Below are 13,267 nucleotides of genomic sequence, written 5' to 3'. Positions count from 1 at the left end.
CTGACCCAGTACAGACCAGCATCAATCACTTTTGCCGCTTGCATCAAGCTCATGTTTTCATTGACAGCCTTCCTGGAACTCAAACAGGGCCATACATAGTGTAAAACCTTCTTTTATTAAAAAGATTAAAACGTAGTGCACTTACAATGTAGTAGAATCAAATGCGCATATAAAAAATCCTTGTGAGCTCTTTCCAGCGTCCCTCGCTCCTCAGGCCACGCCCTACTAGTTTCGTCCTATGACTCATCAGGGGCTGGGACGAAACTAGTAGGGCGTGGCCTGAGGAGCGAGGGACGCTGGAAAGAGCTCACAAGGATTTTTTATATGCGCATTTGATTCTACTACATTGTAAGTGCACTACGTTTTAATCTTTTTAATAAAAGAAGGTTTTACACTATGTATGGCCCTGTTTGAGTTCCAGGAAGGCTGTCAATGAAAACATGAGCTTGATGCAAGCGGCAAAAGTGATTGATGCTGGTCTGTACTGGGTCAGCCAGTTCATGTGGTGAGAGGCTTTATTGATCATTTGGTGGTGGAGCACACTGAAACACAAGGTGCTGACACTATTTTTGTTGGAGCACTGGTGCATTGGAGCAGATCTAAGGCATACAGTATTTCACTATTGGAGCTTTTTATCTCTTATGTTTGTATGGCTTACTGAGGAGGAAAAGGCTGGAACATCGAGAGAATACTGGCTTGTCCAGAAGCGTGTTTGGCTGATCCTGAGAAGGGCAGCTGTGGAATCTGGTGAGCGTATACTGTTACTATAATATTCAGGAACTGTTGGAAATTACCTATGCACTAAACAGGTCTGGAGGAAGAAACCTGTGGACTGTTGTTTGACTTCAACATCAGGGACTTATTATATGGTTATGTGGATATGGTCTCTCTATGTCCATTTTATGCTGTATTTTATTTTAATTAGGTCTAATTAGGTCCATTTTATGGTTGAGGAGTAGTGTAATTGTCTACTGTAGAGCGCCCTGGTTTAACTTTATATTACTTGCAGAGTGGTACACACACTTTTTCAGGTGCGATCCAGGAATTGTTTAAAACGTTTTTAATCTGGTATTTTTACAGTAACTTTGAGGAGCGCACAAACAGGTCTTGTTTATTAAGCTGTCAGTTACAACTGAATGTGCAAGGTGATGTCCATGTTTCCCTATGGCTGAAGTGGGCGATGTTACAGTTTAACAGTGTGCTGACCTGGAAGCTGTTAAGGGGTAATGGCCATTTTCAAAATGGAGGACAGAGAATTCCAGTGATCACAGAGGACAAACAGGACGCAGGAGAGGAGACAGAGGGCTAGTGCACACCAGAGAAGTTCTGGAGCTTTTTTTAAAACGCTTGCAGGGGGAAAACCGCTTGGCTAATGAAAGTGAATGGGCTGGTGCACACCAGAGCGGCTCATTATTTCCACAAACGCAAACTCGGGGGCTGCAGCATTTTTTGGATTTCTGAGGCGTTTGTGCCTCAATGTTATAGTAAGGGCCCATTCACACTTGTGCGGGAATCGATCGATTCCCGCTCACGGCAAACCGCTAGCGGTTCTGCAAGAACCGCTACACAATGTAGCGAGTGGCAGTGTTCTCACTGCCACGGTTGCGGTTAGCGATAACCGCAACCGCGCTGCATGCAGCGTTTTGCCGGCGACGAGCATTCCGCGAATAGCGATCGTGATTAGCGTGCACAGCACGCTAATCGCGATCGCTCCAAAACCGCCGCAGTGTCTAGTGATTTTTCCGCGCTAATCGCGGGAAAATCACTCCCGCAAAACGCTGGTGGTAATCGCCGGCGTTCTGCGGTTCTAAGTGTGAATGGGCCCTTAAGGAAAGTGAAAAACCGCTTGGAAAACGCTAGATCAGAGCGGTTTTCCAGGTGTTTTTGTTTTTGTACAGAAGCTGTTCAGTAACAGCTTTACTGTAACAATATTTGTAATCTGCTACACAAAAACACTCCAAAAAATGCTAGGCATGTTTAGAAAACCTAACATGCCTAGAATAGCTCTGAAATCTGCCTCAAAAAACCTCTAGCGGTTTGTGGATCTGCTAGATTTTTGGTGTGCACTGGGCCAGAGATTGAGAAGTAGACTACATGGGAGGTAAGTATGACCTGTGTATGATTATTTTGAATTTTTTTTTCTGTTCCGGTTCTCTTTAAGGACCAGAGACTGCCAGTACAGAAAAACGGCGCTTACCAATGAATCTCCGCGCAGTACCGGCACTCTTGCCTGTCACACCTCTCGCCCATCACCGCAGATTTCTCTCTCTGCTGTCTCTGACAGGAGAGCGCTGGTCAGGAGCCGCTTTCATTGGTTCCTCACCCTGTTAATCAATGTAAGCCAATGGGGTTGGCTTACAGTGATGACAGGGTCAGGAGCCAATAAAAAACTGCTCCTGACCGGCTCACAGAGCTCTGATGTCATACGGAAAGCAGGGCGAGTGTATTGCGGCGGGGAGGGAGCGGCGTGACTGTGCTGCCTCATGCAGGACGTAGATTTCAACTGGAAACGGTTAAGGATTGACTCCGCTAGCCCATGCTTGTACTTCATGTTTTCTCAAGTACTGATAATAGTTGCATTGTTTGGGAGACTGAGCAGTTTTGCAGCAGAAGGGGGAGGTGGGCAGAAGCAGCACAAGAACGAGCAGGCTCTATAGCTTTGTAGCACAATGATCAGTACAAAGCTTGTGGCTGTTGAGCGCTGTTAAAACACCAAAACTATCTGGGATAGCTCACCAAAACTATCTGGGTGGAGCGCCCGCCTGAAAGAGCCTGCGGAGAACACTGTTCATAGGTATATGCTGTGGCTGTAGAAGGAAGAAGGGTATTGGATCCGGGTTTTGCTGAGATCTGATCTATTATCGAGTAGTGCAAGGTGGTAGATTGTCAATGTCAAATTGATCGTTTATCACATGTTAGAAGTCTTTGTATAACTTTATACGAATGATATGCAACAGCCTGAAAACCCCACCCCATCCTCAGACTAAAAAGATACAGGGGCTGTGTTGGCTGCACAACATTGTCACCTCCTAGATGACTTGATTTGAATTAAGAGAACTGTAATTAGGCTGTTAGTTGATCCAAATGACCGTGTGGCTGCTTTATTTAAGCGCATTAGGAACCTGTTACATCGAGATATTTTACTTAAAGTGGTATCAAACTCAGTATTTCTTCTTTGCTGTAAAAGATTTACAGCATAAAATCTACAACCATAAAAAAGTTTGTAGCAGAACAGCATTCAAACAGTTAAGCACAGCACTTTGTTCTTCAGTGGAAAGCTCCTAAGGGTTTCCATTAACGATCCAATCTTTTTCATTCAAACTTACCAAATCTATTTAGTAGAAGAGTAATATATTGAATGGATAATATAGGCATTCCCTTATATTACATAGAAATGGTAAGATTGGATGAAAGAGATTGGATCGTTAGTGGCCACCTTTATCTTCTGGCCCCATCTGAAGGGTGATAACATTCTCTTTTGTTTACATTCCTTTGTCTGCTACATTCCTAGCTGTGCTGAAAATGAGGTCCCTCTGCTTCTGAAGCAGAGAGCTGAGAAGTGATCACTAGATGTTAATATATAAATACAACAGCTATGCAATAAAATGCAATGGCAGCTTTCAGAGCAGATAAACTGTACTTTGGATACATGTAATTTGTAGACAGGCAATATTGTGTACAAAAGCAAATATGGTAACTGTGTGGGTGATAAAAAGTAGAAACGCACATTTTTATTGAATGTTATGTCTGACTTTTATCCAACTTTAACCATTTAAGGACCAGTAGTCTCTGGGCACTTAAAGACCAGAGACCGCTCGTCAAATCCCGACGAATCGCCGCACATACCCGCCGCAACCTCCGTCATTGCCGCTCGCCAGGACATAGACTCTGCCGTCATGTGAGCCGGTCAGGAACCGCTTTCGTTGGCTCCTGACCCTGTTTTTCAATGTAAGCCAATGGGAACAGCTTACATTGAAAGAAAGAGGCCAGGAGTAGGCCTGAACGATTTTAGGAAAAGATTGAATCACACGATTTCTGTCAGAAATTGCGATTTCGATTCGATTCACGATTTTCTTCAAATCAAGCTTTATCACTAATTTAACAATGTGCACAGTAACATTTGCAAACATGCACTGAGAGAAACTAACATTATACTATAAAACTGCTAGTATGATGCCATTTTCTGTCACGTTTGTAAATGTTACTGCATTATGTGAATTTACCAAAACAAATAGCTATTAATCTAAAATGCAATTATGAAAATGAAAGGCAAGAATTGCTTTCAATTAGCGTATTTATTAATAAGAAACATGCATGTGTCTTGCGTGAATATTCTTTAAAGTTTTTAACAGCAGTAACTTCTTGTAGAAATCCAGTGCAGTAGTGCACCCCATCAAATGAATGGCGATGTGCCTGGCTTAGGCATCACCAATCCAATCGCAATAGGAAGAAGCAGCCGGCACCTGGGCACTGGGCGCAGTGTCCACCAATGCCATCCATGTATTTTTAACTCTAAGGGCTGGTTCATACTACAAGAGCTTTTTTAGGTGGCAGCGCTTTGTGATTTTAAAAGCTCTTGCTAATGTAATGCTGTGTGTTCACACTGGAGCCATGTGATTTTGTACAAATCCCCCATGGCAGTGCATTAGCAAGAGCTTTTCAAATTACTACTGCCTAAAAAGCTCTTGCAGTGTGAATTAGCCCTAAGTTTGCATTATTCAGATCTGTCACATAGGTACACAACGTTTCGGAGCGACTGTCACTGCTTCTCCTTTATCAAGTTAGTGTACAAACTGGTGCCAGCAGTCGCTCTGAAACATCGTTTATCTATGTGACAGATTTGAATAAAGCAAACTTAGACCTATAAATACATGGAAGCTGGTGTTGGCTGCTTCTTCCAGTTAAAGTTTTCAACAGTTACAAATAGAGAACTAAAAGAGCCACCCTCATCCTCATTAGTGCAAAAAAAAATCCTTACTTGTTTTCAGTTAAATAACATACAAAACATGTAAACTATGTAAGTGTACCCGAGCTGATGCTCAGGTACAAAATCACATACTACTACTTACCCTGAAATGAGGGAAGCCTATTAAGGCTTCCCTCGCTACTCTGTTTCCCGTCGCTGAGCGCAGCCCCCTGGAAGATTAGTGACAAGGCATTGTCGTTTATCACATCAGAGTCATGCAGCTCCTCTTCCCGCCCGCACATTTTCAGTAAGCCGGAGCCATGGCCTTCCTTTTACTGCACATGGGTGGGTTTGCCGGCTATTGCGTGTCTGTCCAGTACATGATCCAGGAAGGAGGGCCGCACTCTTCAATGGGGGGGGGGGGCTTCAGACAAGCAAAATTTACCTCCAATAGGATCCTAAATCTTCCCTCTCTTCAGGGTAAGTATAAGTATCTGATTTTGAACCCGAGCTTCAGATTCATTTAGGAAATAGAAAAATGTACAAACATTTCCCAAAAAGTCAAAAATGGTCTTCTCTTGCCCAACAGTACTGCACTCATGCAGAAACTTTTTCATGAAAAATTACAAATATATATTATGTAAACAAAGGCTGACAGTTGACAGCCTGCCACTAAGTTAGAGTGAAATACAGAACAAATAAAATCTCAGATACAACACAACTTTTTCCCTGACAACTCTACATCACTCTCTTTACAGATTTTTGGTCAAGAAAACCAGCATGTCAACCTTGGATGGTTTTAGACATGCGCGCTGACATGTGACAATATTGCCACTAGCACTAAACAATCTCTCTGATGGTGAACTGGTGGCTGGTATGCACAGAAATTTACAAGCAACTTTGCTCAGCCATGGAAAGTTAACTCTGTGCACTTTCCACCAGGCCAGTGGATCTTGCTCTCCATCAATAGTTGGACCAATCAGGTAGTTGTCCAGTTCAGCTTTAAGAGCATCCTCCAACTGCACAGTGAACGGAGGAGGCACAGCCTTGCTCTTGAAGAAGCTGCCCAGTGACCGCTTTCCCTTCCCGGTGATGGAAGGAGCTGCCTCTGCTGCACCCTGGGACATGGCATCTGTGGTGCTAAGACAGGCCCTCTTCTCATTTCGTGCCACCTGCTCCATTTGCATCTGCACCTTTTCTTTGATGTCTGGGACATTCTCTGCACTTATATAGTCAGTCTTGAATCTCGGATCAAGGAATGAAGTAATGTCCAGTAGCTCCTGTGTGGCTGGGTCGCTGTATTTATCTTCAATGTAGGCAAGAGCTTTGGACTTTACTTCCTTAGTAAGATCTGTGTCCTCAACATTTTCAGTTAGGGTTGTTGTTCTCAGGAGATGGAGAACTGGCTTCAGGTAGGACACACATATGCTTCACCAGAAAGAGCATCTGTGAATTCCTGCAGCGGTCCAATGGCATTGTTGATTGATTCAAGGACATCTGTGTCCTGCCAAGTGGGAACCAAGTGACGTGTCTTCTTGTCTTCAGATAGAACCTGCGACAATGCCTTCTTCTGCTCAAGCACCCTCTCTATCATTTGTTGCCTTGAACCCCATCTTGTCGCACACTCTGTAATTAGTGAGTGCTCAGGTAAATTAAATTCTTGCTGTGCCTTTTTCAGCGCTGTCTTCTTTTTCCAGCTATGAGAGAAGACACCAACTATTTGTTTGCAAAGTCCAGTTGCCCGCTTGACTCTTGCATCATCTTTCACAGCATTTTCAATTGCAAGATGCAGCCTGTGTCCGAAACATTGAAGTCTGGTCCAGTCATTAAGTTCAACCGCTTTGATGACGTTTGCTGCATTGTCGGTTGTGATGCACGTCTGGTCCTCTTCTTTCAGCCCCCAACTTGACAGACACTCTCTCAAACCCTGTGCGATATTCTCTCCAGTGTGGTCAGTGGGAAAGTATGCGGTCTGCAGACAGCGACTTTTCATTTCAAAGTCCTCATTCACAAAATGTACAGTCAAACTCAGATATGGTTCGGTCGTTCTGCTTGACCACATATCGGTAGTTGTGGCGTAATACTGCACATTTTTCAACTCTGTTACAACTTTTTCTCTACACTCTGTGTACAGCTGTGGGATGGCAACTTGGTTGAAGTAGGTGCGGGAGGGTATCACATATCTTCTGTCCAGCGTGCGGATAAGTTTTTGAAATCCGGATTTAGTGACCGTGTTAACAGGCACCATGTCCCTGGCAATGTAGTACGTTATGGCTGCTGTTATCTCCCGATGTCTTTTGCTGCCGGAATCATACGGTGTCACACTAGTAAAAGATTCAGTAATTGTAGACTGTTTACTACAGTGGGCCTGAGCATCACTTTCACTTGACTTTTCACCGGACTTTTTACTCATGCATTCCTCATGCAAATGCTTGTGATGATTTTTCAAGTGCCGGTATAAGTTTGTTGTGTTTCCGGTTTTAGTTGCAACTTTAGTGCGACAGGTTCTGCACAGTACCTGTTTCTGTTGCACATCTGTGGTCTCAAACCCAAAATACTTCCAAATGACCGACGTGCTGTTTTTCTTGGAAAGTAAATCTAACTCCGCTTCTGGTTCTGTAGCAGAAGCCATGGCACACATTTCACAACAGGAGGAGCAGGAGCTAGCCACAAGAAGACAGTCCCGGGCCCGTAACCGTAACAAAGGATTGTTCAGGTCACGGCTTTGCGCTAAGACCGTTACTGTGGTCTATTACCACCTCTGGACGTAGGGGAACAGCTTGTGATAACAACTACGATCACTTTGTGTGAGCAGCAAGCTGGCAACTTAGAGTTCTTCCTTAGCTTTCTGACAGTCTCTGCAGTCCAGGCTATTATCAAGATTAGCCTGCCTTGAAACCACAATTATTTCTTAGGATAGGAATATAGCACCTTACTTTGCACAAATTGAACAGTGCCCCCACTGCAGCTTTGCAGAACGCAGAAAGATCACCACACAGTCACACCACAGCAGCCAGTCATCATTCTCACGCTGTGTGCAGCGTCACAGAGGCATACAGAACTTGAATGACAGGGTGTGGGCGGAGTCTGCCGCCAGCCCAGCAAATGATGTGGAAGCGCTGGGAGGAGGGAGTCACCAAGTGATACGCTTTATATATGCTTAGTTCAGTTCCCTTTAAAATAATGATTGTTTGCAGACAAGTGATTGTCAGCAGACTCAGCCTGCAATCTGCCCAGCTTATGATGTGGACTGGAGGTGCTGGGAGGAAGCCACTGGGACGGAGTGTGAGAGACTGCGGGTGGGCGGAGTCTGCCGCTCGTAACTTAAAATGATTGACAGCGCAGCTAATGTATAGAGATGCTGGGAGGTGTGAGTGCCTGTGGGCGGAGCCTACCGAGCAGAGCGCTGATTGGCTGCACACGGTAGTTGGGGGAGAGAGTGAGAGCCGCCTCCATCACGGAAATTACAGGCACTACGCCGCCGCTGCACAGATTGGGAGAGGGGACTGCTGGACGGGCCGCACATGGGGGTAAAATCGTTGCCCAGCTTTTGACGTGGACTGGAGGTGCTGGGAGGAAGCCGCTGGGACGGAGTGTGAGGCTGCGGGTGGGCGGAGTCTGCCGCTCGTAACAAAATGATTGACAGCGGTGCGGTGTAGAGATGCTGGGAGGAGTGAGCTGCGGCGCCAGGAGTGTGAGAGGCTGTGGGCGGAGCCTGCCGAGCGGAGCGCTGATTGGCTGCACACTGAAGTTGGGGGAGAGAGTGAGAGCCGCCTCCATCACGTAGATTACAGGCACTACGCCGCCGCAAACAACCGCTGCACAGAGCGGAAGAGGGGACTGCTGGACGTTCTGCACATGGGGGTAAAATCGTTGCCATGGCGATCACGGAATCGTCATTTCCGTGATCGCGATTTCGATCCGAAATCGATTTATCGTTCAGGCCTAGCCAGGAGCCAATGAAATTGGCTCCTGACCCGCTCACATGACTCTGCCGTCATGGAGACAGGCAGAGCCTGTGAGATGCGACGAGAATCGTCGGGTTTGAGCGGCGTGATCGGCTTGGAGCAGCGGAAACGACGGATGCACGCTGCGGACAGTGATTGAGATCTACGCCCTGCCAGCCAGGAGCCCACCAATACAGGGCGTAGATCTCAATCACTGCGGTCCTTAAATGGTTAAAGAGAACCTAAACTGATGCATTAAAAAGAGTTCAACTTACCTGGGGCTTCTACCAGCCCCCTGCAAGATATCCTGTGCCCACGTCATCGCTAAGCGATCCTCCAGTCCCTAACACCTCAATAACACTCCTTCCCCCCACCCCCGGCCGACTGGTGAGTCGATGGCCATTGCGCATGCGCTGCCAAGTGTGCGTCCTCGATCATTGCTGGGCGTGTTGTGTGCATGTGCAGTAGAGATTTCATACTTCACACAGCGCTCCCGTCCGCAGGAATGCTATCAGGAGGTGCGCAGACTACTTGGGCCGCACATGAAAATGAAAGTAGAGCATTGCGGGGAACTAGAGGATCGCTTTGTGAAGGCTTGGACATGGGGAGGTGGCAGGGGGCTGGCAGAAGCCCCAGGTAAGTGAAACTTTTTTTTTTTTATATTCATCAGTTTAGGTTCACTTTAAGTAATTTCATGGTGTTACACAATGACAATAAATTGCTTGAAGCTTGAATCTTCCTCTGACTTAGGTTTTAATCATTATATTTTTGTTCTTTTTATTTTTGTTTTTTAATTCCCTGTCAGGTGGCGAAGGAGAGTGTCTTACAGTTCTGTCCTGATTCCAACATCACGACGTACCATGACAGCATTATGAAGTGAGTACCGAGCACTATTGGGGGAGGGGTGGAGATGACGTCACATGACTTCTTGTTCTGTGTAGATTGTATGAATTGTGTTTCCTGTTGTTGGGAGACAGCAGCTATTTTAGGGTTGTTTGTGACATGAACATTTTTTTATTGTTATTATTTGCATCTGATCTATAGATGTCACTTACCTGGGCCTCTACCGGCCTCTTGCAGCTATTAAGTTCCACACCGTCACTGAAGCCACCTCCATTCGTCGCCGCCGGTGACCTGCTAAAGACGAATAGCACTGCTGCCTTGGCCACACGTGTCATCGGGAGCTTACTGCGCAGGCGCAGTACGAAGGTTTCTTCTGCGCCTGCGCAGTAAGCTCCTGCTGACACACGTGATGACAAATAATTAGCAGGTCACCGGCGGCTAAGAATGGATTCAGCTTCAGTGACGGGGTGAGATTTAATGGGGCCGGTAGAAGCCCAGGTAAGTGACAATTTTTTATTTATTTTTTGACCCACAGAACCCCTTTAAAGCTCTAGTCTAGGCTCCATTTTTTTAATACATATCATAAAACTTTGTATTAGCAATTCTGCAGGATATTCTGCAGCACTGACACCACACATATCCAGCTGCTGAGGATGACTATTGATTACACTTTATAGAAAAGAAAATAAGTTCTGAAATTCCAGCACTCTGTTAATGTTACAAAGATGTGAACTGACGTTCTAAAATAAAATGTATCCACCGCAGAAGTCAGGAGACGAAACCGGTTGGGCAGAACTTGGCACAGGATGATGTCAGATGCTGCTGGGATCACATGGCATTTCCTGTGCACACTATGCCGTGCCTATGCTTGTGATTTGGCATCTTACGTATTCACTGTAATTGCAGATTTATTATATTTTAATACACTTATGGAATGTCACTTATGGCCTTATATTCTTTCCTTTGCCAGAGTGTGGCTTAAAGGATACCTGAAGCGAGGAGTATATGGAGGCTGCCATATATATTTCAGTGTTCTCCCCAGAAATTTTTTCCAGCCGGGTGGCATGAAAAAGTAGCCGGGTGGTGAAGAAAGGTCATGCTGGGTGGAAAGGCAGGGTCACATCGAAGCGGCAAATTTATTTTGGGTCCCAACATAGTCACCTATGTTGAAAGCTGCGATTAGCAGCTACAGCTGGAAATTTGTACACTTCGTAGCAATTTAAGACTAAAACGGAGTACCCACGAAAAGATAGATCACGGAATTCCATTATGAACAATTGTTCCATGATCTATCTTTGAACATTGAAAGCGGAGTTATGTGACCAACAGGACGTAGGCAATCGTTCAAATGAAACCATGTTTTGCTAAAGTCCATTGACTTTAGTAGAAATTATTGTTTCGTTTGAACGATCATTTCCATTGTGATCCATCAGAACGGTCCTTTAAAAAAAAAAAAAAGTGAGCACCACGGTTCGTAAGCCATCTGCAACTTGTATAACGAATCTCCATTAAATGATCATTACGTAATGTCATGCTGTTTAATTTTTATGTGGATATGGACCTTTTGGACTGAGATCATAACCAATGCCTGCTGTACCAGATGATTGTTATTAAGATGCAGGGGTGTGTGTGTGTGTATCAGCTTTGCAGACAGCTTGGCTGGGGAAAGCACAATGAGCTGTGTAGCAGTGTAAATAGATTTTCACAGGTCAGCAGCAGCTGTATCCCCCAGCTCACTCCCCAGCCCCCCCCCCCCCAGCCCATGATTTCTCACCTCCCTGTTTCATTTCTGGACAGACACGTGGGAAGGAAGTTAAGTTTACGGCGTGAGGGGACAGAGTCCTTCACCCGTTGTCTGTCTAGCATTCTCCGCATTCTCCGATGTTTACTTTGAAAACAAGAGGCCAGCATGCCAGTGGATGACTGATAAGATCACTCTAAGGAGCCCCTCGGGAAAGCATCCTTGTTTTCTCCCCTCTCCCACCGCTTTTACCCAGGAAAACACACAGACCCAGCGCGGCTTGAAGCATCGATAGCAGCCAGTAGCACATTAGCTGACCCACGCGACAGGGCACGCCCCCCACTGGTGAAGCTCTAATGTGACTGGCCAACAGGCAGGGTAGTGAGAGGCAGAGTCTCCTGAGCTGCATGACAACGTCAATACAGTACTTCCCCTGTCCCTCCCTCCTTACCACCCACAGACAGGAATTGAGGCGTAGAGCGGGTATAGCGTCCATGAGCGACAGCGGGCTGCCTGCAGAAGCAGTTCCGCTGCGGATGGCGGCTGATTGGCAGCCGGGCGGTGAGGAATTTCAGGTGGGCGGAGCGCCCCGCTAATAGGCTCTAGGGAGAACACTGTATTTCTTTTTAAACAATACCAGTTGCCTGACAGCCCTGCTGGTCGATTTGGCTGCAGTAGTGTCTAAATCACACCAGAAACAAGCATGCAGATAATCTTGTCAGGTCTGACAATAATGTCAGAAACACCTGATCTGCTCCATGCTTGTTCAGGGGCTATAGCTAAAAGTATTAGAGGCAGAGGATTAGCAGGGCAGCCAGGCAACTGGTAGCGCTAAATGAAATAAATATGACAGCCTCCATATACCTCTCACTTCAGTTGTATTTAAGTGCTACTTAGATTTACCAGGTCTTTAGGTTTTGGAGAGTTGAGTGCTTTGAAAAGGGGGGGTGTAGCTGATGTGGAAAATTTAAAAGAGCAGCAGATTATGACATTAATACATTTGCATTATTTTCGAATGCTCAGTGTTTTGTGCGTTGTACACCTGTACTTTTTGCAATAAATATGTTGAAAGCTCCAGCCTGACGGCATCTATTACCTCCTTATTGCTGGGGTGGGGGGAGGAGGTCCTTTAAATTGCAGTGCTGGCCACAAAGGGTTTTTATTTTTGTAGCAGCAGCACAGAAGGGGCTTGGGGAAGCTCTCTAACTGTAACCGCTCCTCCCTGACCACCTCATGTGAGTGATGATGGGATAGAGGAGGAGTCTGGAGAGTTCACAAATTCATTCTGACCTAGCTGCATCTGATATTCACACAGGAAGTCAGTTTTACAAACCCAGCAAGGTCGGTAATAGAAAGTGAAGTAATGCAGAAATGATTTATGATTTACAAAAACATGGCCCTAAACAAGGGCTAAAAAGAGACACTGAAGCGAAAAAATAAATGATGATATAATGATTTGTATGTGTAGTACAGCTAAGAAATAAAACATTAGGAGCAGAGACATAATGCAGTATTGGACCATTAGATCCAATGCAAATTCAAATTGTTCGATGATGGATTTGATAGAATAATTTTCCTATCGATGGCTGAAATCGACCAGTGTATGGGCCCCTTAATATTTTTTCCAGTACAGGAAGAGTTAAGAAATTCCAGTTGTTATCTATGCAAAAGAGCCAATGAGCTCCACGACTTTCAAAAGTTGTAGAGAGCTCTGTCTTCTGAAGCTTATCTCAACTGTCAGTCATTGTATCTTCTTTTTCTCTCCAGAGGAGAGGTCAATAGTTCACTAGGCTGCTCTGTAAAATCATTTAGAATGCTGAGTAGTGTGTA

General features: G+C 45.4%; 1 protein-coding gene across 1 annotated transcript in view; it reads left to right on the top strand.

Moving 5' to 3' along the window:
• UBA2 (ubiquitin like modifier activating enzyme 2) overlaps positions 1 to 13,267 on the top strand; it is a 50,568-nt gene that overhangs the window by 10,979 nt on the left and 26,322 nt on the right. Inside the window, exon 3 of the mRNA XM_068259622.1 lies at positions 9,659 to 9,729. Within this exon, the coding sequence (XP_068115723.1) occupies positions 9,659 to 9,729 (71 nt within the window). The remainder of the gene's footprint in view (positions 1 to 9,658; positions 9,730 to 13,267) is intronic.

The sequence above is a fragment of the Hyperolius riggenbachi genome, chromosome 11 (genome assembly GCF_040937935.1).
Source record: "Hyperolius riggenbachi isolate aHypRig1 chromosome 11, aHypRig1.pri, whole genome shotgun sequence".
Classification (NCBI taxonomy): Eukaryota; Metazoa; Chordata; class Amphibia; order Anura; family Hyperoliidae; genus Hyperolius; species Hyperolius riggenbachi.
This window is presented reverse-complemented; position numbering and strand designations above follow the sequence as displayed.